At 42.5% G+C, this 23,891-nt stretch overlaps 2 protein-coding genes across 5 annotated transcripts; both read left to right on the plus strand.

The window, feature by feature from the left end:
• Positions 1 to 3,894: 3,894 nt before the first annotated feature.
• On the plus strand, positions 3,895 to 10,928 carry LOC133011971 (platelet basic protein-like). 3 transcript variants are annotated; one of them, XM_061079921.1, is made up of 5 exons: positions 3,895 to 4,168; positions 9,816 to 10,055; positions 10,152 to 10,269; positions 10,440 to 10,514; positions 10,656 to 10,928. In XM_061079921.1, exons 2-5 carry the CDS (start codon positions 9,992 to 9,994, stop codon positions 10,696 to 10,698), a joined length of 300 nt encoding a protein of 99 aa, XP_060935904.1. In that variant the 5' UTR covers positions 3,895 to 4,168; positions 9,816 to 9,991; the 3' UTR covers positions 10,699 to 10,928. The 3 variants fall into 3 exon arrangements, with proteins under 3 accessions (XP_060935904.1, XP_060935905.1, XP_060935903.1); XM_061079922.1 differs by having other exon boundaries at positions 9,855 to 10,055; XM_061079920.1 differs by lacking the exon at positions 3,895 to 4,168 and having other exon boundaries at positions 9,659 to 10,055.
• A 4,778-nt stretch (positions 10,929 to 15,706) lies between these two features.
• LOC133011837 (C-X-C motif chemokine 11-6-like) lies at positions 15,707 to 22,603 on the plus strand. 2 transcript variants are annotated; one of them, XM_061079750.1, is made up of 7 exons: positions 15,707 to 15,874; positions 15,988 to 16,260; positions 16,444 to 16,837; positions 21,499 to 21,738; positions 21,835 to 21,952; positions 22,123 to 22,197; positions 22,339 to 22,603. In XM_061079750.1, the coding sequence occupies exons 4-7, from the start codon at positions 21,675 to 21,677 to the stop codon at positions 22,379 to 22,381; spliced, it is 300 nt and encodes a 99-aa protein (XP_060935733.1). In that variant the 5' UTR covers positions 15,707 to 15,874; positions 15,988 to 16,260; positions 16,444 to 16,837; positions 21,499 to 21,674; the 3' UTR covers positions 22,382 to 22,603. The 2 variants fall into 2 exon arrangements, with proteins under 2 accessions (XP_060935733.1, XP_060935734.1); XM_061079751.1 differs by lacking the exons at positions 15,707 to 15,874; positions 15,988 to 16,260; positions 16,444 to 16,837 and having other exon boundaries at positions 21,436 to 21,738.
• Positions 22,604 to 23,891: the final 1,288 nt, after the last annotated feature.

Below are 23,891 nucleotides of genomic sequence, written 5' to 3' on the forward strand. Positions count from 1 at the left end.
GCATACTGAGAGCCACTTTACCGAGTCAAATTCCCTGTTTGTGCAAACTTACTTGGCCAATAAACCTGATTCTGATTCAGTAATGGGTGTCAGATGTTCAGCAGTGGACGACAGGTACTGTGGAAAAAATTGTTGCACAATGTCCTTTGACTCTGTTTACACAAGGTCAACACAAAAAGGTTTGATTGTAAACTGATATTGGTACGAATATATTTTATTCTCCTCTTCACAAGGACCAACCAATCAAAATGACTTGCAGAACGCCATTGGTGGACTCTTTTTGAGCCTTAAAGGGCCCATATTATGAAAATGCCACTTTTGTAGTGCTTCTACACGTTAATTTGGGTATCTGGCATGTCTACCGTCCGACTTTGTTGTGGTTCCTCTTTGTCAGAAACTGTATGCTAGAGTGCGTCCAATGGGATTATTGGCTTTTTCTACGTCACTTTAGCCCAATACCCATTGTAGAACACTGCCCCATAGATCTATGCCCTACCCCACCACCACTCGACCCACCCATGGATGGAACCACCATAGATTTAAGAACCACCCACTTTATTGAAGGTCCATCGATTTGCGCCGCCAATGCATTCTTGCGAGCCTTGGAAACACTTGGATAAGCTATCTAGCAGCATGAAACAAATTCGACCACCGAGGTGCTCAGTGCTGGGCTGCACAAATCCGCACAAAGCTCTTCATGTGACTCCAGCTTCAGAAGACACAAGATTGAGATGGATTGAGTTCATATATGACGGCAACGTTCCTGCAAGAGTTGGCAAATATCTGTTAGTGTGCTCTAACCACTTTTCATCAGACTGTTTTACCAACCTGGGCCAATATAACACCGGATACGCGACCAAGTCGTTCTTCAAAGAGGGGTTGGTGCCATCATTCCGTCGCAACACTCAAGACGAGGGAAATGTAAGTATTTTTTTTAAATAATTCTGGTATTTGCTTCTTTTAGACATTTTGTGTGGAGGCTAGTGACGTTAGCACGTTGTGGCGTGTGTGTGGGGGTGGGGGGCTAGTATGTAGTGGTTGGGGACAGGGATGAGACTTTACAGGAGTTTTCATGTTGGACTATTAATAACGTTATTGAACAATTAATCGCGGATGGCTGGCGAGTCTTAGCGAGAAGACGGCGTCGGAGTCCACGGTGAACGGTGTTCGCACGGCAGTTTCGTGTGTGTTGTGCTCTCCACACTGTTTGCCTCTCCTCCGTCGTCTCTTCCCGTGAGTACTGTGGCGCCGATTTTTCCCACGGCAGCACTGGGCTGGAAGTGAGCTCCGGCACATGTTCCAACTCCTGCTACATATGCTGGGCTGGAGCTAACTTGCAGCTAAGTTAGCATGCGCCGTAGCCTCCTGCCTCCGTTACACTCATCTGCTGAGGGAAGTCGCGCGGAAGATGTTGTTGTCATAATGTGCGGGAATAGAACGATTAATCACTACCAGCCCTAGTTGGGGAAAATTTGTCCTTGTATCCTTGTATGCATGACAGTTGTACAAACATGAATAACATTGCTGATTTTGGTGTTTAGGCAGACACATCTGTTCACAGTGCTAGGCTACATGACGTAGCATGCCAGACGGATCCACCAGAGAAACGTACACATGGTACGCAGCTTTCTGTGAAAACACTGCGACCTCACTACAAAAGTACAGGTTTGTTTACCCTCAGTTACTTCGTCATGTCATTGACAGTGTTGGGAAGGATACTTTCAAAACGTATTCCGTTACAGAATACAGAATACATGCACAAAAATGTAATCTGTAACGTATTCCATTACATTAACTAATCTGAGTAACGTATTCTGAATACTTGGAATACTTCCGGTTTGTATTGCATTTTTTAAGTGTATGATTGCGGCGTTGTTATAGTCAGTGGAGCAGCAGCAGTTTAAAATCTCTCTCCGCCGATGCGTCGGGCCAGCTGGATGTCCGGCTCCCATCCACTCCCACCTCTGTGCCGGTCCCACCGGAGGCTGAAGCCCCGCCCTGCGCCAAGGCTGCCTCGCGCCGAGCAGCGATCGTTTCGGCGTCGAGTCTATTTTTTGCGCTTGACGCGAGCGTATCGCTCCAGGAAACACACTGAAAAATGATTTTAAACGATATTGATGACATATTTTATATGATATAAATGATAAAGCATGCATCCCATAGTTTGTATTCCCCTTCTGTTGTCCTGGAGTTTTAAATTTACCAATTTGACCGATCACATTATTAAATGCCCCCCTCCATACAGACACACAAGCAGTCATAAAGATAAAAAGAGAGGGGGGGGGGGCGGAGAATACGTCATTTACCCTCTACACCCGACATTGAACGGAGCAAACAGCGGAGAAGTTCTTGAAGATAGATGACATTAAATTGGGACGCTGTTGCAGTTAATGTTGGAGCAACAAGTGACCATATGCTTTTATACTACTGGGTCAACGGGTGATATTATTTTAGCGTCGCTTCAGCGTCCGGTGTGAACCCGGCGTGCCTCGCTGGCCTCCTGCAGAGCCATGACAGCGGAGCTCTGGAAGCGCAGGTCGGTCTTCTCTCACCAGGCGCTGGAAGGGCAGCTTGCGGATCAGCAGCTCCGTAGATTTCTGGTAGCGACGGAACTCTCTCAGAGCCACGGTCCCGGGCCTGTAACGGTCCCGAGCCGGTCGCGGTGAGGCTCCTTCACGCCGCCGGGGGCCCGGGCGATCTTACGGCAGCCCTGGTCTCCAGCTGCTTCCTGGGGGCTTTGCCTCCGGTGGATTTACGAGACAGTGATTAAACTCGTGAAACAGAGAAGTACCGTCATGTAATCCACTGATTTCAACAATGTAACTGTATTCTGAATACCATCTATTTAATTTGTAACTGTAACGGAATACAGTTACTCATAATTTGTATTCTAAATACGTAACGCCGTTACATGTATTCCGTTACTCCCCAACACTGGTCATTGATTGTGTCTCCGTGTTAAAGTTGTAACAGCATCTCATTTGTTGTGACTCCACGGATACTGAATGTCTGTTTTATCATAGCCACACAGACAGCTATGCCCTGCAGTGATGTCGGTGTTGGGACCTCATCTGTGGCCTTCAAAGCATCACAGCCATTCCTAACATCGACCCCAATGAAGAGGCCTGGTAAGAGACCTCGCTTGGAGGGGGACTTCGGAGAGCCAAATGATTCTACCTATGATCCTGATGACTCGGCCACAGTCTTGACTGACTCAGCAGATGTGACGTGAGTGACTCAATATGGTTTACCATTCTACACTTATTTTAGCTGTTGCAGCCTTTTGATGAAATCTTTGTCTTTCTAAAAGAAAGGAATCTTCCACGCCTGTTCATAAGACACCCACATATATTGTATATGAAAACTGCCTCCTGGAGCTGTTTGAGGTGTGTCCTGTGTGTCGGCGGGTGTCAGATGTGCAGATGTGTCAGATCGGTTGGGACATTCCTCTCTGTAGAACAAAAGTGCCCACACTGTGAGTTCTACAGAAAATGGAATAGTCAGCCTCTTCTTGGTAGCACTCCTGTTGGGAACATCCAACTCGCAGCTGCAGTGTATGCCACTGGTGCATCTTTATTCAAACTGGAGAAGGTAATTGTTAATTGACTTTACCTTAATTCACAACTTAATTCACTTGTAGTAAATAATTTGATCATAGGATATTATCATCTGAATTTGAGGAGGGAAATTGTATATATTAGTTCAGTAGTATATACACACACAATTCGAAAAGCATTACTAAAGCAAAGAGTCCTGTGTCTTTTTTGAACTCAGATCTTCCGGGCAATGCAGTTGAGGATGTTTCATTATGACACATTTCGAAGGCCCGCCCGGTCGTACATCGAGCCTGCAATCGTGCACAGCTGGAAAACAGCGCAGGACGGCATGTTGGACCAGTTATGTCATCAACAGAAAGTCATCCTAGGTGGTGACTTGAGGGCTGACTCACCAGATACGTAATACTGACTGTTACTTTTTTATGAAAATGTCATTGTTTTGACAAAGGGTTACTAAGAAAACAACAAATCATATAATGCCATGTGAAATGACATATAAAGTAAAATAATAACTACTTGCATCTCTTTTTGAAAGACATTGTGCCAAGTTTGGCAGTTACACAGTGATGGACCTAAGGACCAACACTACCATTGATCTGCAGCTGGTTCAGGTGAGTTACATAAACTCCAACTAAACAAAGTTATTGAAAATGTGTCATATTTCCATGGCAAATTTCAGATGGAAAAGCAGTGTGTCTTCATTCAAGAGTATGCAGGGAACTCATTACAACATAGCAATATTGCTTCAACAAGATGTTGTTCAAAAAGTACAACACAGCTCTAGCTGACAGATCCTATAACTACTTACAGGGCTGGAGAGTAAGCGCATCTAAACAATGGCATAAAAGATTATCCACAGGAGTCTGTCTGTAGGGTTAGACGTGAGTCGTTAGATGTGTAGTCAGCCTAAAGGCTCCAGTATGCTTCTACGTATCCGTTTCTCGGAGAGGGCTCCGTGGAGCCCTCTCCGAGAAACGGCTGGACCTTGGATAATCACAGACTACAGATACTTTAATTACAAAAGCATTTATTAAAAAGGGGAAATAAAGTTAATGTTATTTAATGATTCATCATTTTAACAAACTCCAATATTTCAAAGATAACCACAGTAGCAGCACTTATCACAATTCAGAAAATACATGTAAAACCTGCGGTCTACCTATGTATGTCTGTCTCTGTGTGTGTGTGTCTGTGTCAAAGTGTCTCTCTGTGTGTGTGTGTCTATGTGTGTGTATGTGAAATAAAGTTAGTGTTATTTAATGATTCATCATCTTAACAAACTCCAATATTTCAAAGATCACAACAGCAGCAGCATTTATCACAATTTAGAAACACATGTAACCTATGGTCCATCTATGTGTATCTGTGTATGTGTGTCTGTCTGTGTATGTGTCTATCAGTGTGTCTGTGTGTGTGTGAGAGAGAGAGAGAAAAGGGGGGCGTGGCGATGACGTAGTCACGTGGTGACGTCACATCTAAGATGGAGGCAGACAATGACTCAAGGAGTCATTAGGCCTAAAAACTCTCAAAATGGTGGTGACTACAAAACAAGATGGCGGAGCCGCTTTGGAAATCAGAGCCAGAATGGGAGGAGAGAGAGAGAGAAGGCGTGGCAATAATAGACTCTCAAAATGGTGGTTTAACTGGCGTTATTCAAAATTGAGTTTATGTTAATGACCTTGTGGCCTGAGCTCACAATGGCGATCGCCACATGAGTTACACAAAGGGATTTTCAGACAAAGAGAATTTCTTATCTCTGCTTGGCTTTGGGGCCGAATTGCTTCCAGATGTGTTCAGCCTCTCTAAGTATAGATTTATCTATGTGACATGAACTGTATATACAGATCGGAACGTTTGTGTAAACAGGTTCAGGAGAAGAGAGAGACAGAGAGAGAACATGTAAGGAGAGGACAAAGAGGCTCTTAAAAATACCGCCAGAAACAAGTTTACAGTTACCTTACCACTCAGCACCCAAACGGCGTTGTGTGCTGAAGTTTGATCGGTAAAATCACTGCAGACTCACACAGACGTTAACGGCGCGGCCGGAGGCTTTTCTCGCGGCGCTCAAACTGTAACACGGCCGTAACCCGGAAGTGGCGACTCGCCGTGGCTAAGACAATGAGACCCGGAGGTCCCGCAAACAAATACACTCACGTATTAAACAATACGCTACGTATTAAGACTAACATCTGCCCGGACAATATAAACTCTCTTACTGTAACCATAGTTTCGTGGGGTGCATGCGCGTTGACGCGAATATCCCGGAAGTTCAGTGAATAACTTGTAGTCTCTCAGACAAGCTCCCGTGAGCTCCGCAGCTGGGCCGAGCAGGAGCGGATACGTCGTGCTCCGTGACGGGATGAAGCTTCGTCTTCTTCTGCAGCAGCGGAGATCGTGCTGCCTTACAGGGACGTGCGGCTGCTTGTAGCCGTTGTAGATCGTGTGGGAAAAAGAATAAAAGTCCGTGTCTCACTCGTCCCGCGAGTGAGATTCCTGTTTGGTCTTTTCAAGTTTAAACAGCAAAAAGTCCTATCAAAATAAAACTTCGACTGAGACAAAAAGAAAGAAATATGAATTGAGTTAAACAAACGTCTTATCGCCTCCATTAGCTTACTGGGTTGACTAGGAAGACCCCGGGGGGGGGGTCTAGTGGCAACGTCAGCATCGGAGTAAAAGAGAGTGTTCTGAGGGGTCTCAGCTGTTTTGTACCTTCTCAAGGAGGGGGGTCAGGGGTCAGTTGGCTATCAGCCAATTGAAGGTCAGAAGTCAGATATCAGGGAGCAGCTGAGAGATGGGGTCCTGGATGGACCCAGGAAGTGATTTGCTACCACATGGAGATAAGATCTCCATGCTGGTTTTTTTTATTAGAGGGGACACTCTAGGCTGGTCTCAGCATTGCGTGAAGGCCTAATTTACGAGCCTTTGTCTGATGGTCAGCACACAGGGAGTCTCCCCCAACAACAGACATCTGACATGTGTCTGCTGTTCACGTCTGCCCGACACACACACGCACACACACACGCACACACACACGCACACGCACACACACACGCACACGCACACGCTAATGTCGGAACAGAGGGGGGAACATGCTGGTCGATGTTTTCAGAAACACACAACCACAGTCTCTGTCACTGGACCTTGTTGCCAATCAAAACTGTATATATCATATAAACATATAGATCAAATATTTAAACACTGTAAACTGAACAGTATGCATTTTCATACTCATGAAAACTTCTTAAACTTAGTTAAAATAAACAGTTTTGTAATTGTTACTACTCGGCAAATGAGGTAAAAAAAAATCTGAATACGTGTATTTATACATATACATATGATAATTAATGGAGGACCTTTATGGAATATGAAACATCTAACACGACTAATCTCAACCACGTGGTGGAGAGAAGCAACCACATGTAGAAACCACACAGGAACTGTCCAGCTTCCACTTACCAGTGAAACTGATGACTGACCTTTGACCTATCACCATCATCTCCGTACCACAAAGACAGTGTTTCCTACAATCCAGTTGTGTTAGAAACTGCACCTGTTCTGTTGACTCTCTATCCATGTTGTTTTATTCTGAAACTCCTCTTCAATCATCAATCAACCATATTCGTCTCATAGGACTTAACAAGATGATGGATACTTTATTAATCCCGTTGGAAATTTAGGTCATCCGACATCCTCTGTTCTTAACCCCCGAGAGCAAGAAGAACCACCTAAAGACTATTTTAAAAGAAGAAGAAAAGGTAGAAACCTAAGAGAGAGTCCCATCATGTGAGGGATCCGTCTCCCAGGACAAGATGCCACATTGAAATTCCAATATTCACAACATCGAAACAGTTTTACATTACGAAAAAGTGTGTCAATGTTTTTAAAGTAATAATACATAAGAAAATGTCTGATAGAAATTCTTGTGTGTCTCACTTCACTTACTCACATTTGATTGGTTCTGTTTTGTCCCATCTGGGTTCCTTCCTGGGTCTTGGGATGAGTTGTTTTTGTGCAGTCCTGCAAACAAACAATAAAACACTGCTTAAAACATAACCTATTTTGCTGCATAGAGAGTTTGACTCATCGCTGGGATCTTTGCTGTATCACCTTCTCTTTCCCCACATCACTGTCTGCATCTGGAGTGAATACTCATAAAGACGTACTTTAACTGTGGTCAGTTTAAAGGATTTCAATACAGTCTTTTTTGTGGGGTAGAGAATATCTTGACTCTCTCAGATATGTAAAGATAAGATCATTGCGATTTGACGCTTTACAAATTAAATTGTAGCCATTCACTTGTTGCACAATTATTTCATCCAACCTTGTCTGCAGATCGTAGGAAACGCTCTTTTTAAATGAAACGAGAAGTGCAACCACACGGGGCTGTGTAGCCGGCGCCTGTTTGCAGCATGCCGGCTACAAAGGATGCGGCTGACGTTATTAGTTCCTTTGGGGTAACATTTGCTCTTTGTGAAGTTATGAGCTGCTTCTCAAGAAGGGAACCTGAATTATTAAAGATGGTTTTAGGTGGAATTTCCCCTTATACTCCCCCCCCCCCCCCCCCCCCCACAGTAAATTGTGCAAACACAAAAAAGATATATTTCCAATGAACACTGTGTTGTAATGGACATTCAAAATTTTAAGCTTGCTAAGTGCAGTCTGTCCGGGGGGATTACAATGTGACAGTGTACTGATCTATAGCTATAAATACATAATATGATTTTGGGGGGGATTTAGATTGAATGATTAATGGCTCCAACACTTTCCCAGATATTTAAAAAACAAACACATCATAGTTTAAAGGTCCAAGTCAACCACGTTGTAATAAAATGTGTTTTCACTCACACAGCTTTGGTGATGGTCATTTCTGACATTTCTAGAAATATGAAAACCTATTCAAACTTGAAATATCTATAAGACTACAGACAAACTGTAGTAGCAGCAGGACAATATAGAGATGGAACAATTCAGCAGATATTTTCATTTTCCATTGTTTTCCCTTCTCATTCTTATCAACAGTAGTGTTCGTAGAAAGTAGGATTATCAGTATAATTTATTGTCCTTCACATGTGATCTTCCTTTAGTTTCAGCTTGTTTGCAGCTGTGTGGCCTTCATGCAGAAGAAAGGCGATAGTGGATAGACTAAATCAAAAGGGAAAAAGGGAGATGGGATTTTCCTTTGTTTAGAAATGTCAAAGAGGACGTTAAAGCGAAACTCACAATCCAGACAAAAACCCCAGCCGGAACCAAACATATCCTTTCAAACCGGTGACCTTGACCGGACATGCATCATGTGTTTATTTCTGTGCGATGGCCGTGTTATATTAAAACAGGACTGTATCACCTGAGAACAATGTTAGAGAAAAACCCAGTGCAACTACCCTGACAGCACAGGGGAAAATAAAAGAAATGACTCATGTCTTCAACCACAAACACCCCCGACCTAAACTGTGCATTGCCACACGCCCACACATATACAAACACAAAAGAAGTCAATCTGAGTAGCAAAATAGTTTTTTTATTGACCTTATTTCCCTCATTGTTGCAGAAGGGATGTAATTTGTCGTGATTTCCTTGAGATACCAGGTCCACGTATTGAGTTCAGTGTCTTAGTAACCCAATTCAGCTTAATAGGAACACACAAATATTATTGTTGTACACATATATTATGTTACTGATTTAGCTTTATAAAGCCAATATATAATAAGAGTGATCTATTTTTTATTTTAAAGAATAATCTCAATATTCAAACAACCCTCCTGATTGGCATGGTACTGGCAAATCACCTCAACACTTTAGGAACTGACTGCACTTGTCTCAGTCATGTCGAGAACCACCCACCAAATAACTTAAAATGTCAACGCAAACAGATAGAATCTTGTCTGACAATATATCTCCATAATATCTCCCCTTGTGTGTGTGGGATGTGTGTGTGTGTGTGTTGTTGTTGTTGTTGTGTGTGTGTGTGTGTGTGTGTGTGTGTGTGTGTGTGTGTGTGTGTGTGTGTGTGTGTGTGTGTGTGTGTGTGTGTGTGTGTGTGTATTAATGTGCTGCATATATTAAAAGCTCTGTTCAAAGTTTGGGTATAGAAGTTTGATTGTTTGCTGGTTCTCTTTTTTTTCCTCTTTTATTCTGATACATAAAATCAAATGTATACCATTCATCTCTAATCTGGTCAAATGGTTTTTAACCAACTGAGATGGAAAGCCTGATAGTGGAATGTGTGAGCCACTTCTTCTCTCTTGTGGCTTTTTGAAGTTTCACTTTCCACTCGCCAAACTTTCCCCTTGATGACAGCGGTGGTGATGTATGTGGCTTGAGAGCATATTTAAGGCGACCCCTCACACATCTATCAACACACTCGTCTGACTTTGACACTCACTGGTCTCATCACCGATCACTTCTACCACCAAGACCCAAGAAGAAAACCAACAATGTCCAGCATCATGAAAGTGCTCCTGCTCCTGGCTGCTGCGGTCTGCATCTCTACAGCCATGAGTAAGTATTTTAATCTCTCATCTCACTGTGTTGGAGCTGGAAGCTGAAACTCAAAAGAACTGTGATTGATTCTAATGTTTTTTTCTTCCTCTACAGTCAGAGAACCCGGTCAGAACTGTCTGTGTCAGGGTACCCGTAATGGCATTGGCGGGTCGAAGTTGAAGGAAATCCAGATCTACCAGCCCAACAGCTTCTGTAACAGACAGGAGATTGTGTAAGAGACACCTTTTAAGAATGTGGGATGTGATGAGAAGACCCTGTAGCTCAGACATCTAGACATGATTGAAACTGTTTACAGGCAGATCACTTTTTATATTATATTTTATTCATTCATCCATTATCCGTTTTTCAAATGATCTCACCTGTTCATGTCCATTTCAACAGTGTCACCACCGACACAGGACGTCTCTGCCTGAACCCCGATTTGAAAGCAGTGAAAGCCCTCTTGCGTAAGATCCTGTGAGTACACACACGACGCATACTCTGAATCCAAGCATCATCTTGAGACCACTAATGAAAATAACTCTTAACATAATCCCATCATCACACCACTGGGATGTGTCTGATGTTTTCTCTCTTTGTTTTGCTGTTTCCTTCCAGAAGGAAAAAGAGAGCCGCCATTAAACCAACCCAGTCCAGCTGATTTCCCTTCGAACAGCAACATGAAGCTCTGTTTCACTCCTCGGATAAACACATGACCTCTGACCCCCTCAGGACGGAACCTTTATTGAATGTAGACGTGAAATGAGTCCAACTTTTTGTTTATTTATCCTCTATCCTATCCTATTTATATGGATTTCTCTGTCTTGTCTTACTTTCTCTGACTTGTCTTGTGAACAGATTTGATATTTTATGTTTTTCTATTCATGTTTTTGTAACTTAACTTTTCTAAATAAAAATCAAAAATCAAAAAAATCAATGGAGCATTGAGTCATTGTTTTCGGTTTCCAGGTCTGATAAGATTTGCGTCTTATATCAACAGTGCTATCTGGTGGTTCAAGGCTGCTAATGCATACGTGACGGCTCACATATCCAGTGATCTCACGCAGGTTAGGTTGCAAAGCAGGAAACATCCGAGGGCGTTCGGCTCTGAGGCTTCTTGTAGACACTGAGAATTGGTCTTACTATAGTTTGCACATGTATCAGATAGACATCGGATGCACATGTAACAGATTCTATTTAATTTGATTTTGTTTTCTCAAATTAAGGATGGTTTATGATTTAACTTTGATTTATGAATACTTTAGATTAACAAGGAGTGTATTTGTCTACCATTACTCCACAATATCAGATCAATTAGGTTTAATTTATAGTATGCAATATAACAATAATGTTTTCAAAACAAGATGTTAGGGCGTTGCGATTCATTTTATAAAACAATTGCTATGTTCTGTATTTTAATCAAGGAGGATCCAAGTGAATCTAGAGGAGTTTCAGCAACGTCAAAAACTTGGACCGAACAGTTTGTTTTGCTTGATGAGGAACAGGAAGCGCATACTCTCCCAAAAAGGAGAACTGGAGAGAAAGAGAAGCCGATTGAGGCCACTACCACCATCCACATACATCGAGGAAGATGAGGGAGAGAAATTATCCTACCATTAAAGAGGTACTTTTAAGTTACATACCAGAAACACCATTTTATATAATATACCAAATAGACATTTTTATTAAATCCCCAAAGTATGCTGGTTGAAATACAAGTTAATATCACACTGAAATAATTTTGATCAATCATGCTTCCCTGCTGTGATTGTTCAACAGGGAAAACAACTTTTTCCACAGGAAGGCAGGTAAATTTGATTGGAAGGAATCTAAATGTTTTTTTTGGAAAAACATCTATGCAGTATTATCATTTAAGATTGCTTGTGCATTGAAATATTTTTTTTTTGTCTTTGAATTTCAGGGTTATGCAGTTATATTCTTTTTCAGTGGACATTGTTGATCTAGCAGCTCTGGGAATGTCACAACAAGCTTTTGTTAGCATGCCTGAACATCGCAAAAAAGTCGTAGGCCGGTGAGTATAAAATGGAAGTAATCACCCACTGCTTGCCATATGTTTACCATATATTTACTGTGATATAGTGTTTGATTTTTATGTATTTTTCTAGCAGATTGTTAAAATATGTGGGGATACCATGATAAATGCATTACTGGAATAGACCAATGCCAAATTTGAAGTTGAGGGGCTGTTTCAGGTGCAGCATTCAGTGCCCTGCGTGCACACCCTCCATGTTGGCTTTTGCAGTGGATGGGATCCGTAAACTATACGGCTTTAAGAGCCAACTCACCTGTCACCTGTCTCACGAAATACATGTGCAAAGTTTTCCTCTGTTATGTATAATGATGCCCCCCATCAAACATAGTGTTAGCAATTTTTACAACGTTTAATTTATACTGTTTATTTCTGTCTACTTGTGTGAAGACACAAGATGGCGCCGCTGATGGCTGCCACGGTGTGTCACTCTCTCGTGCTAAGACAAGGACGAGACCTTCAGACCCTCCTGTCTGAAAGCCTGTGCCAAGCAGCTGGCCCCCATCTTCACACGGATCTTCAACAGATCTCTGGAGCTGTGTGAAGTCCCCTCCTGCTTCAAACGCTACACCATCATCCCAGTCCCTAGGAAACATTGCATCACTGGACTGAATGACTACAGGCCCGTCGCCCTGACGTCTGTGGTCATGATCTCCCTCGAAAGACTGGTGTTGACCCATCTGAAGGGCATCACAGGCCCCCTGCTGGACCCCCTGCAGTTTGCTTACCGGGCAAACAGGTCAGTGGATGATGCAGTCAACATGGGGCTGCACTACATCCTGCAACACCTACTCCCCAGGGACCTATGCAAGGATGCTGTTTGTTGATTTCAGCAGGAAGCAGCAGGTGAGGCTGGGTGAACTAACATCCAGCACCCGGTCAGTGAGCACTGGTGCACCTCAGGGATGCGTGCTCTCCCCACTGCTCTTCTCTCTCTACACGAACGACTGCACCTCAGGAGACCCATCTGTCAAAATCCTTAAATTTGCAGACGACACTTCAGTCATCGGCCTCATCAGGGATAATGATGAGTCTGCATACAGGCAGGAAGTCGAACAGCTGGTCCTATGGTGCAGTCAAAACAACCTAGAGCTGAACACGCTCAAAACCGTGGAGATGACAGTGGACTTCAGGAGGAGCCCCCCAGCACTGCAGCCCCTCACCATACTCAACAGTACAGTGTTGGCTGTGGAATCGTTCAGGTTTCTGGGATCCAGAATCTCCCGGGACCTGAAGTGGGAACCCAACATAAATAAAATCATCAAAAAGGCCCAGCAGAGGTTGTACTTCCTGCGCCAGCTGAGGAAACTCAACCTGCCTCAGGAGCTACTGATCCTGTTTTACACAGCTGTCATCGAGTCTGTTCTCTGCACATCACTAACTGTCTGGTTTGGATCGGCCACCGAATTAGACAAGAACAGACTTCAACGGACAGTCAGGACTGCAGGAAAGATCATCGGTGCCAACCTGCCCACCATCCAGGACCTGTACACCTCCAGAGTCAGGAAACGGGCAGGAAAGATAACTGCAGACCCCTCACATCCTGGGCACAACCTGTTCCATCTCCTCCCCTCTGGGAGGCGCTACAGGTCTCTGTTCACCAAAACCTCCAGGCACAAAAACAGTTTCTTCCCTCTCGCTGTCTCACTTCTGAACAGCCAACCCACTGACACTGTGCAATAACCCTGGATCTTTATAATAAACACTGTACAGTTTCTCCCGAAATTATATTATATATAATATAATATATATTATAATCATATTTAATTATGGTTATCTTATTTCACTTCACTGTATAACCGTAATTCACATACGTGTTATACCTGCATTTTTTTTTCTTAGACTGTCGCACTGTTTGTATTTTGTATTGTTTTTGTGACTGTTCGTATTGTACTTTTTTGTTTTGTGATGTGTATTCTGTGTAAGCATACTGAGAGCCACTTTACCGAGTCAAATTCCTTGTTTGTGCAAACTTACTTGGCCAATAAACCTGATTCTGATTCAGTAATGGGTGTCAGATGTTCAGCAGTGGACGACAGGTACTGTGGAAAAAATTGTTGCACAATGTCCTTTGACTCTGTTTACACAAGGTCAACTCAAAAAGGTTTGATTGTAAACTGATATTGGTACGAATATATTTTATTCTCCTCTTCACAAGGACCAACCAATCAAAATGACTTGCAGAACGCCATTGATGGATTCTTTTTGATCCTTAAAGGGCCCATATTATGAAAATGCCCCTTTTGTAGTGCTTCTACACGTTAATTTGGGTATCTGGCATGTCTACCGTCCAACTTTGTTGTGGTTCCTCTATGTCAGAAACTGTATGCTAGAGTGCGTCCAATGGGATTATTGGCTTTTTCTACGTCACTTTAGCCCAATACCCATTGTAGAACACTGCCCCATAGATCTATGCACTCCCCCACCACCACTCGACCCACCCATGGATGGAACCACCATAGATGTAAGAACCACCCACTTTATTGACGGTCCATCGGTTTGCGCCGCCATTGCATTCTTGCGAGCCTTGGAAACACTTGGATAAGCTATCTAGCAGCATGAAACGAATTCGACCACCGAGGTGCTCAGTGCTGGGCTGCACAAATCCGCACAAAGCTCTTCATGTGACTCCAGCTTCAGAAGACACAAGATTGAGATGGATTGAGTTCATATATGATGGCAACGTTCCTGCAAGAGTTGGCAAATATCTGTTAGTGTGCTCTAACCACTTTTCATCAGACTGTTTTACCAACCTGGGCCAATATAACGCCGGATACGCGACCAAGTTGTTCTTCAAAGAGGGGTCGGTGCCATCATTCCGTCGCAACACTCAAGACGAGGGAAATGTAAGTATTTTTTTATAATTCTGGTATTTGCTTCTTTTAGACATTTTGTGTGGAGGCTAGTGACGTTAGCACGTTGTGGCGTGTGTGTGGGGGGCTAGTATGTAGTGGTTGGGGACAGGGATGAGACTTTACAGGAGTTTTCGAACGATTACTACCAGCCCTATTTGGGGAAAATGTGTCCTTGTATCCTTGTATGCATGACAGTTGTACAAACATGAATAACATTGCTGATTTTGGTGTTTAGGCAGGCACATCTGTTCACGGTGCTAGGCTACATGACGTAGCATGCCAGACGAATCCACCAGAGAAACGTACACATGGTACGCAGCTTTCTGTGAAAACACTGCGACCTCACTACAAAAGTACAGGTTTGTTTACCCTCAGTTACTTCGTCATGTCATTGATTGTGTCTCCGTGTCAAAGTTGTAACAGCATCTCATTTGTTGTGACTCCAAGGATACTGAATGTCTGTTTTATCATAGCCACACAGACAGCTGTGCCCTGCAGTGATGTCGGTGTTGGGACCTCATTAAGATACATTTAAGATACATTTATTTATCCCACACACATGCACAGACACGCACAGGCACACTTATGCAAGGAGAAATTTAACCTCTGCTTTTAACCCATCTGGTGCCAGACACACAGAGCAGTGAGCAGCCATGTACGGCGCCCGGGGAGCAGATGTTGGGGGAGTAAGGTGCCTTGCTCAGGGGCACTAGACAGGGTAGGGAGAATCCTCTTGGATTTTTGGACAGATCAATCCAGGTTCATCTTTTTGTTGTTTCTCCGTGGAGTCGATGAAGAGGCCTGGTAAGAGACCTCGCTTAGGGGGGGAAGAGGACAACCCAAGTTCTTCAAGTTTGGACTTCGGAGCCACAGGATTCTACCTATGATCCTGATGACTCGGCCACAGTCTTGACTGACTCAGCAGATGTGACGTGAGTGACTCAATATTTAATCTAAACATTTTGATCATCAGATGGTTTATCATTCTACACTTATTTTAGCTGTTGCAGCCTTTTGATGAAATCTTTGTCTTTCTAAAAGAAAGGAATCTTCCACGCCTGTTCATAAGACACCCACATATATTGTATATGAAAACTGCCTCCTGGAGCTGTTTGAGGTGTGTCCTGTGTGTCGGCGGGTGTCAGATGTGCAAACAAGAAGTGTTGGGACATTCCTCTCTGTAGAACAAAAGTGCCCACACTGTGAGTTCTACAGAAAATGGAATAGTCAGCCTCTTCTTGGTAGCACTCCTGTTGGGAACATCCAACTCTCAGCTGCAGTGTATGCCACTGGTGCATCTTTCTTCAAACTGGAGAAGGTAATTGTTAATTGACTTTACCTTAATTCACAACTTAATTCACTTGTAATAAATAATTTGATCATAGGATATTATCATCTGAATTTGAGGAGGGAAATTGTATATATTAGTTCAGTAGTATATACACACACAATTCGAAAAGCATTACTAAAGCAAAGAGTCCTGTGTCTTTTTTGAACTCAGATCTTCCGGGCAATGCAGTTGAGGATGTTTCATTATGACACATTTCGAAGGCCCGCCCGGTCATACATCGAGCCTGCAATCGTGCACAGCTGGAAAACAACGCAGGACGGCATGTTGGACCAGTTATGTCATCAACAGAAAGTCATCCTAGGTGGTGACTTGAGGGCTGACTCACCAGATACGTAATACTGACTGTTACTTTTTTATGAAAATGTCATTGTTTTGACAAAGGGTTACTAAGAAAACAACAAATCATATAATGCCATGTGAAATGACATATAAAGTAAAATAATAACTACTTGCATCTCTTTTTGAAAGACATTGTGCCAAGTTTGGCAGTTACACAGTGATGGACCTAAGGACCAACACTACCATTGATCTGCAGCTGGTTCAGGTGAGTTACATAAACTCCAACTAAACAAAGTTATTGAAAATGTGTCATATTTCCATGGCAAATTTCAGATGGAAAAGCAGTGTGTCTTCATTCAAGAGTATGCAGGGAACTCATTACAACATAGCAATATTGCTTCAACAAGATGTTGTTCAAAAAGTACAACACAGCTCTAGCTTACAGATCCTATAACTACTTACAGGGCTGGAGAGTAAGCGCATCTAAACAATGGCATAAAAGATTATCCACAGGAGTCTGTCTGTAGGGTCAGACGTGAGTCGTTAGATGTGTAGTCAGCCTAAAGGCTCCAGTATGCTTCTACGTATCCGTTTCTCGGAGAGGGCTCCACGGAGCTCTCTCTCTCTCTCTCTCTCTCTCTCTCTCTCTCTCTCTCTCTCTCTCTCTCTCTCTGCAGACACACACACACACACACGCACACACACACGCACACGCACACGCTAATGTCGGAACAGAGTGGGGAACATGCTGGTCGATGTTTTCAGAAACACACAACCACAGTCTCTGTCACTGGACCTTGTTGCCAATCAAAACTGTATATATATAACAATGAGACCCGGAGGTCCCGCAAACAAATACACTCACGTATTAAACAATACACTACGTATTAAGACTAACATCTGCCCGGACAATATAAACTCTCTTACTGTAACCATAGTTTCGTGGGGTGCATGCGCGTTGACGCGAATATCCCGGAAGTTCAGTGAATAACTTGTAGTCTCTCAGGCGAGCTCCCGTGAGCTCCGCAGCTGGGCCGAGCAGGAGCGGATACGTCGTGCTCCGTGACGGGATGAAGCTTCGTCTTCTTCTGCAGCAGCGGAGATCGTGCTGCCTTACAGGGACGTGCGGCTGCTTGTAGCCGTTGTAGATCGTGTGGGAAAAAGAATAAAAGTCCGTGTCTCACTCGTCCCGCGAGTGAGATTCCTGTTTGGTCTTTTCAAGTTTAAACAGCAAAAAGTCCTATCAAAATAAAACTTCGACTGAGACAAAAAGAAAGAAATATGAATTGAGTTAAACAAACGTCTTATCGCCTCCATTAGCTTACTGGGTTGACTAGGAAGACCCCGGGGGGGGGTCTAGTGGCAACGTCAGCATCGGAGTAAAAGAGAGTGTTCTGAGGGGTCTCAGCTGTTTTGTACCTTCTCAAGGAGGGTCAGGGGTCAGTTGGCTATCAGCCAATTGAAGGTCAGAAGTCAGATATCAGGGAGCAGCTGAGAGATGGGGTCCTGGATGGACCCAGGAAGTGATTTGCTACCACATGGAGATAAGATCTCCATGCTGGTTTTTTTTATTAGAGGGGACACTCTAGGCTGGTCTCAGCATTGCGTGAAGGCCTAATTTACGAGCCTTTGTCTGATGGTCAGCACACAGGGAGTCTCCCCCAACAACAGACATCTGACATGTGTCTGCTGTTCACGTCTGCCCGACACACACACACACACACACACACACACACACACACACACACACACACACACACACACGCACACACACACGCACACGCACACACACACGCACACGCTAATGTCGGAACAGAGGGGGGAACATGCTGGTCGATGTTTTCAGAAACACACAACCACAGTCTCTGTCACTGGACCTTGTTGCCAATCAAAACTGTATATATCATATAAACATATAGATCAAATATTTAAACACTGTAAACTGAACAGTATGCATTTTCATACTCATGAAAACTTCTTAAACTTAGTTAAAATAAACAGTTTTGTAATTGTTACTACTCGGCAAATGAGGTAAAAAAAAATCTGAATACGTGTATTTATACATATACATATGATAATTAATGGAAGACCTTTATGGAATATGAAACATCTAACACGACTAATCTCAACCACGTGGTGGAGAGAAGCAACCACATGTAGAAACCACACAGGAACTGTCCAGCTTCCACTTACCAGTGAAACTGATGACTGACCTTTGACCTATCACCATCATCTCCGTACCACAAAGACAGTGTTTCCTACAATCCAGTTGTGTTAGAAACTGCACCTGTTCTGTTGACTATCTATCCATGTTGTTTTATTCTGAAACTCCTCTTTAATCATCAATCAACCATATTCGTCTCATAGGACTTAACAAGATGATGGATACTTTATTAATCCCGTTGGAAATTTAGGTCATCCGACATCCTCTGTTCTTAACCCCCGAGAGCAAGAAGAACCACCAAAAGACTCTTTTAAAAGAAGAAGAAAAGGTAGAAACCTAAGAGAGAGTCCCATGTGAGGGATCCGTCTCCCAGGACAAGATATCACATTGAAATTACAATATTCACAACATCGAAACAGTTTTACATTACGAAAAAGTGTGTCAATGTTTTTAAAGTAATAATACATAAGAAAATGTCTGATAGAAATTCTTGTGTGTCTCACTTCACTTACTCACATTTGATTGGTTCTGTTTTGTCCCATCTGGGTTCCTTCCTGGGTCTTGGGATGAGTTGTTTTTGTGCAGTCCTGCAAACAAACAATAAAACACTGCTTAAAACATAACCTATTTTGCTGCATAGAGAGTTTGACTCACCGCTGGGATCGTTGCTGTATCACCTTCTCTTTCCCCACATCACTGTCTGCATCTGGAGTGAATACTCATAAAGACGTACTTTAACTGTGGTCAGTTTAAAGGATTTCAATACAGTCTTTTTTGTGGGGTAGAGAATATCTTGACTTTCTCAGATATGTAAAGATAAGATCATTGCGATTTGACGCTTTACAAATTAAATTGTAGCCATTCACTTGTTGCACAATTATTTCATCCAACCTTGTCTGCAGATCGTAGGAAATGCTCTTTTTAAATGAAACGAGAAGTGCAACCACACGGGGCTGTGTGGCCGGCGCCTGTTTGCAGGATGCGGCTGACGTTATTAGTTCCTTTGGGGTAACATTTGCTCTTTGTGAAGTTATGAGCTGCTTCTCAAGAAGGGAACCTGAATTATTAAAGATGGTTTTAGGTGGAATTTCCCCTTATACCCCCCCCCCCCCACAGTAAATTGTGCAAACACAAAAAAGATATATTTCCAATGAACACTGTGTTGTAATGGACATTCAAAATTTTAAGCTTGCTAAGTGCAGTCTGTCCGGGGGGATTACAATGTGACAGTGTACTGATCTATAGCTATAAATACATAATATGATTTTGGGGGGGATTTAGATTGAATGATTACATGCTCCACTTTCCCAGATATTTAAAAAACAAACACATCATAGTTTGAAGGTTCAAGTCAACCACGTTGCAATAAAATGTGTTTTCACTCACACAGCTTTGGTGATGGTCATTTCTGACATTTCTAGAAATATGAAAACCTATTCAAACTTGAAATATCTATAAGACTACAGAAAACTGTAGCAGCAGCAGGACAATATAAAGATGGAACAATTCAGCAGATATTTTCATTTTCCATTGTTTTCCCTTCTCATTCTTATCAACAGTAGTGTTCATGGCTTCACATATAGAAAGTAGGATTATCAGTATAATTTCTTGTCCTTCACATGTGATCATCCTTTAGTTTCAGCTTGTTTGCAGCTCTGTGGCCTTCATGCAGAAGAAAAAGCGAAAGGAGATCGTGGATAGACTAAATCAAGAGGGAAAAAGGGAGATGGGATTTTCCTTTGTTTAGAAATGTCAAGGAGGACGTTAAAGTGAAACTCACAATCCAGACAAAAAACCCCAGCCGGAACCAAACATATCCTTTCAAACCGGTGACCTTGACCAGACACGCATCATGTGATTATTTCTGTGCGATGGCCGTGTTATATTAAAACAGGACTGTATCACCTGAGAACAATGTTAGAGAAAAACCCAGTGCAACTACCCTGACAGCACAGGGGAAAATAAAAGAAATGACTCATGTCTTCAACCACAAACACCCCCGACCTAAACTGTGCATTGCCACACGCCCACACATATACAAACACAAAAGAAGTCAATCTGAGTAGCAAAATAGTTTTTTTATTGACCTTATTTCCCTCATTGTTGCAGAAGGGATGTAATTTGTCGTGATTTCCTTGAGATACCAGGTCCACGTATTGAGTTCAGTGTCTTAGTAACCCAATTCAGCTTAATAGGAACACACAAATATTATTGTTGTACACATATATTATGTTACTGATTTAGCTTTATAAAGCCAATATATAATAAGAGTGATCTATTTTTTATTTTAAAGAATAATCTCAATATTCAAACAACCCTCCTGATTGGCATGGTACTGGCAAATCACCTCAACACTTTAGGAACTGACTGCACTTGTCTCAGTCATGTCGAGAACCACCCACCAAATAACTTAAAATGTCAACGCAAACAGATAGAATCTTGTCTGACAATATATCTCCATAATATCTCCCCTTGTGTGTGTGGGATGTGTGTGTGTGTGTGTTGTTGTTGTTGTGTGTGTGTGTGTGTGTGTGTGTGTGTGTGTATTAATGTGCTGCATATATTAAAAGCTCTGTTCAAAGTTTGGGTATAGAAGTTTGATTGTTTGCTGGTTCTCTTTTTTTTCCTCTTTTATTCTGATACATAAAATCAAATGTATACCATTCATCTCTAATCTGGTCAAATGGTTTTTAACCAACTGAGATGGAAAGCCTGATAGTGGAATGTGTGAGCCACTTCTTCTCTCTTGTGGCTTTTTGAAGTTTCACTTTCCACTCGCCAAACTTTCCCCTTGATGACAGCGGTGGTGATGTATGTGGCTTGAGAGCATATTTAAGGCGACCCCTCACACATCTATCAACACACTCGTCTGACTTTGACACTCACTGGTCTCATCACCGATCACTTCTACCACCAAGACCCAAGAAGAAAACCAACAATGTCCAGCATCATGAAAGTGCTCCTGCTCCTGGCTGCTGCGGTCTGCATCTCTACAGCCATGAGTAAGTATTTTAATCTCTCATCTCACTGTGTTGGAGCTGGAAGCTGAAACTCAAAAGAACTGTGATTGATTCTAATGTTTTTTTCTTCCTCTACAGTCAGAGAACCCGGTCAGAACTGTCTGTGTCAGGGTACCCGTAATGGCATTGGCGGGTCGAAGTTGAAGGAAATCCAGATCTACCAGCCCAACAGCTTCTGTAACAGACAGGAGATTGTGTAAGAGACACCTTTTAAGAATGTGGGATGTGATGAGAAGACCCTGTAGCTCAGACATCTAGACATGATTGAAACTGTTTACAGGCAGATCACTTTTTATATTATATTTTATTCATTCATCCATTATCCGTTTTTCAAATGATCTCACCTGTTCATGTCCATTTCAACAGTGTCACCACCGACACAGGACGTCTCTGCCTGAACCCCGATTCGAAGGCAGTGAAAGCCCTCTTGCGTCAGATCCTGTGAGTACACACGCGACGCATATTCTGAATCCAAGCATCATCTTGAGACCACTAATGAAAATAACTGGTAACATAATCCCATCATCACACCACTGGGATGTGTCTGACGTTTTCTCTCTTTGTTTTGCTGTTTCCTTCCAGAAGGAAAAAGAGAGCCGCCATCAAACCAACCCAGTCCAGCTGATTTCCCTTCCAACAGCAACATGTAGCTCTGTTTCACTCCTCGGATAAACACATGACCTCTGACCCCCTCAGGACGGAACCTTTATTGAATGTAGACATGAAATGAGTCCAACTTTTTGTTTATTTATCCTCTATCCTATCCTATTTATATAGATTTCTCTGTCTTGTCTTACTTTCTCTGACTTGTCTTGTGAACAGATTTGATATTTTATGTTTTTCTATTCATGTTTTTGTAACTTAAATTTTCTAAATAATAATAAAAAAACAAAAAAATCAATGGAGCATTGAGTCATTGTTTTCGGTTTCCAGGTCTGATAAGATTTGTGTCTTATATCAACAGTGCTATCTGGTGGTTCAAGGCTGCTAATGCATACGTGACAGCTCACATATCCAGTGATCTCACGCAGGTTAGGTTGCAAAGCAGGAAACATCCGAGGGCGTTCGGCTCTGAGGCGTCTTGTAGACACTGAGAATTGGTCTTACTTTAGTTTGCATATGTATCAGATACCAGAGGACAAAGATTACAGGTCAACAACCCACTTCCTCTGTGTGGGACAGGGGGCGGCTCATGTGGCTTGAGTCTCATAGGCTGTGATCATTTACACCCGTCACACACACACACACACACACACACACACACACACACACACACACACACACACACACACAGGTAACCAAATGTGAACACACACAACATTTACCCTAACCTTGAATCATGATTTACATTATGTGACTTTTTTTTGTCCGCGTAACAGAAAGACAACCCCCATAGATTGTGTAAATAGATTTAGGTCCACACAACATGAGTAATATCTGGAACGCACAAACACCCTCACACTCTCGTACACACACAAAATCAGACATGACTTTACATTGATTTTTGAAAACCTAAACTTCACTTTAGACCTAAACTTAAGCCCAACTTCAACCTAACTTTGAATCATGTCTTCATTCAACGATTAACATAATGTGACTTGTTATAACGGTGCACCTCAAACAGCCCAGTGAATTTGTGAGGAGTGAGGACCAGCCAAAATGTCCTCACAATGATGGCATTGAACCAGAATTGGCCCTCATCACTATAGAAAGACACACACACACACACTCACACACTCACACACACACACACACACACACACACACACACACACACACAAACAGATGTGTGTTTACATGACTTCGGAGGACAACACATTGACTTACATTGTTATCATGGAAACTTAGTCTATAACTACTTGCTTAACCTTAAACAAACCTAAACTTGACCTTAAACCTAAACGTATTCTTAAAACAAGTCCTCATCTTAAAACTTGGAAGTTTCCAAGTTCCCACAGTGACTCATCCTGGTTCCTACAATATGAGTAATACCTGAAAAAGACACACACACACACACACACGCACACACACACACACACACACACACACACAGACACACACGCACACGCACCAGACTAATGTTATACAACAAACTCTACATATTTACCAACTCGCTTTTCTTAGATTTGAAACAT

The sequence above is a fragment of the Limanda limanda genome, chromosome 10 (assembly GCF_963576545.1).
Source record: "Limanda limanda chromosome 10, fLimLim1.1, whole genome shotgun sequence".
Taxonomy (NCBI): Eukaryota; Metazoa; Chordata; class Actinopteri; order Pleuronectiformes; family Pleuronectidae; genus Limanda; species Limanda limanda.

Coding starts and splice junctions, on each gene's coding strand:
- LOC133011971 (XM_061079921.1), top strand. CDS start 9,992: ATGTCCAGCATCATGAAAGTGCTCCTGCTCCTGGCTGCTGCGGTCTGC. Junction 10,056..10,151: donor CTGCATCTCTACAGCCATGA/GTAAGTATTTTA, acceptor CTTCCTCTACAG/TCAGAGAACCCGGTCAGAAC. Junction 10,515..10,655: donor GCCCTCTTGCGTAAGATCCT/GTGAGTACACAC, acceptor GTTTCCTTCCAG/AAGGAAAAAGAGAGCCGCCA.
- LOC133011837 (XM_061079750.1), top strand. CDS start 21,675: ATGTCCAGCATCATGAAAGTGCTCCTGCTCCTGGCTGCTGCGGTCTGC. Junction 21,739..21,834: donor CTGCATCTCTACAGCCATGA/GTAAGTATTTTA, acceptor CTTCCTCTACAG/TCAGAGAACCCGGTCAGAAC. Junction 21,953..22,122: donor TGTAACAGACAGGAGATTGT/GTAAGAGACACC, acceptor CCATTTCAACAG/TGTCACCACCGACACAGGAC.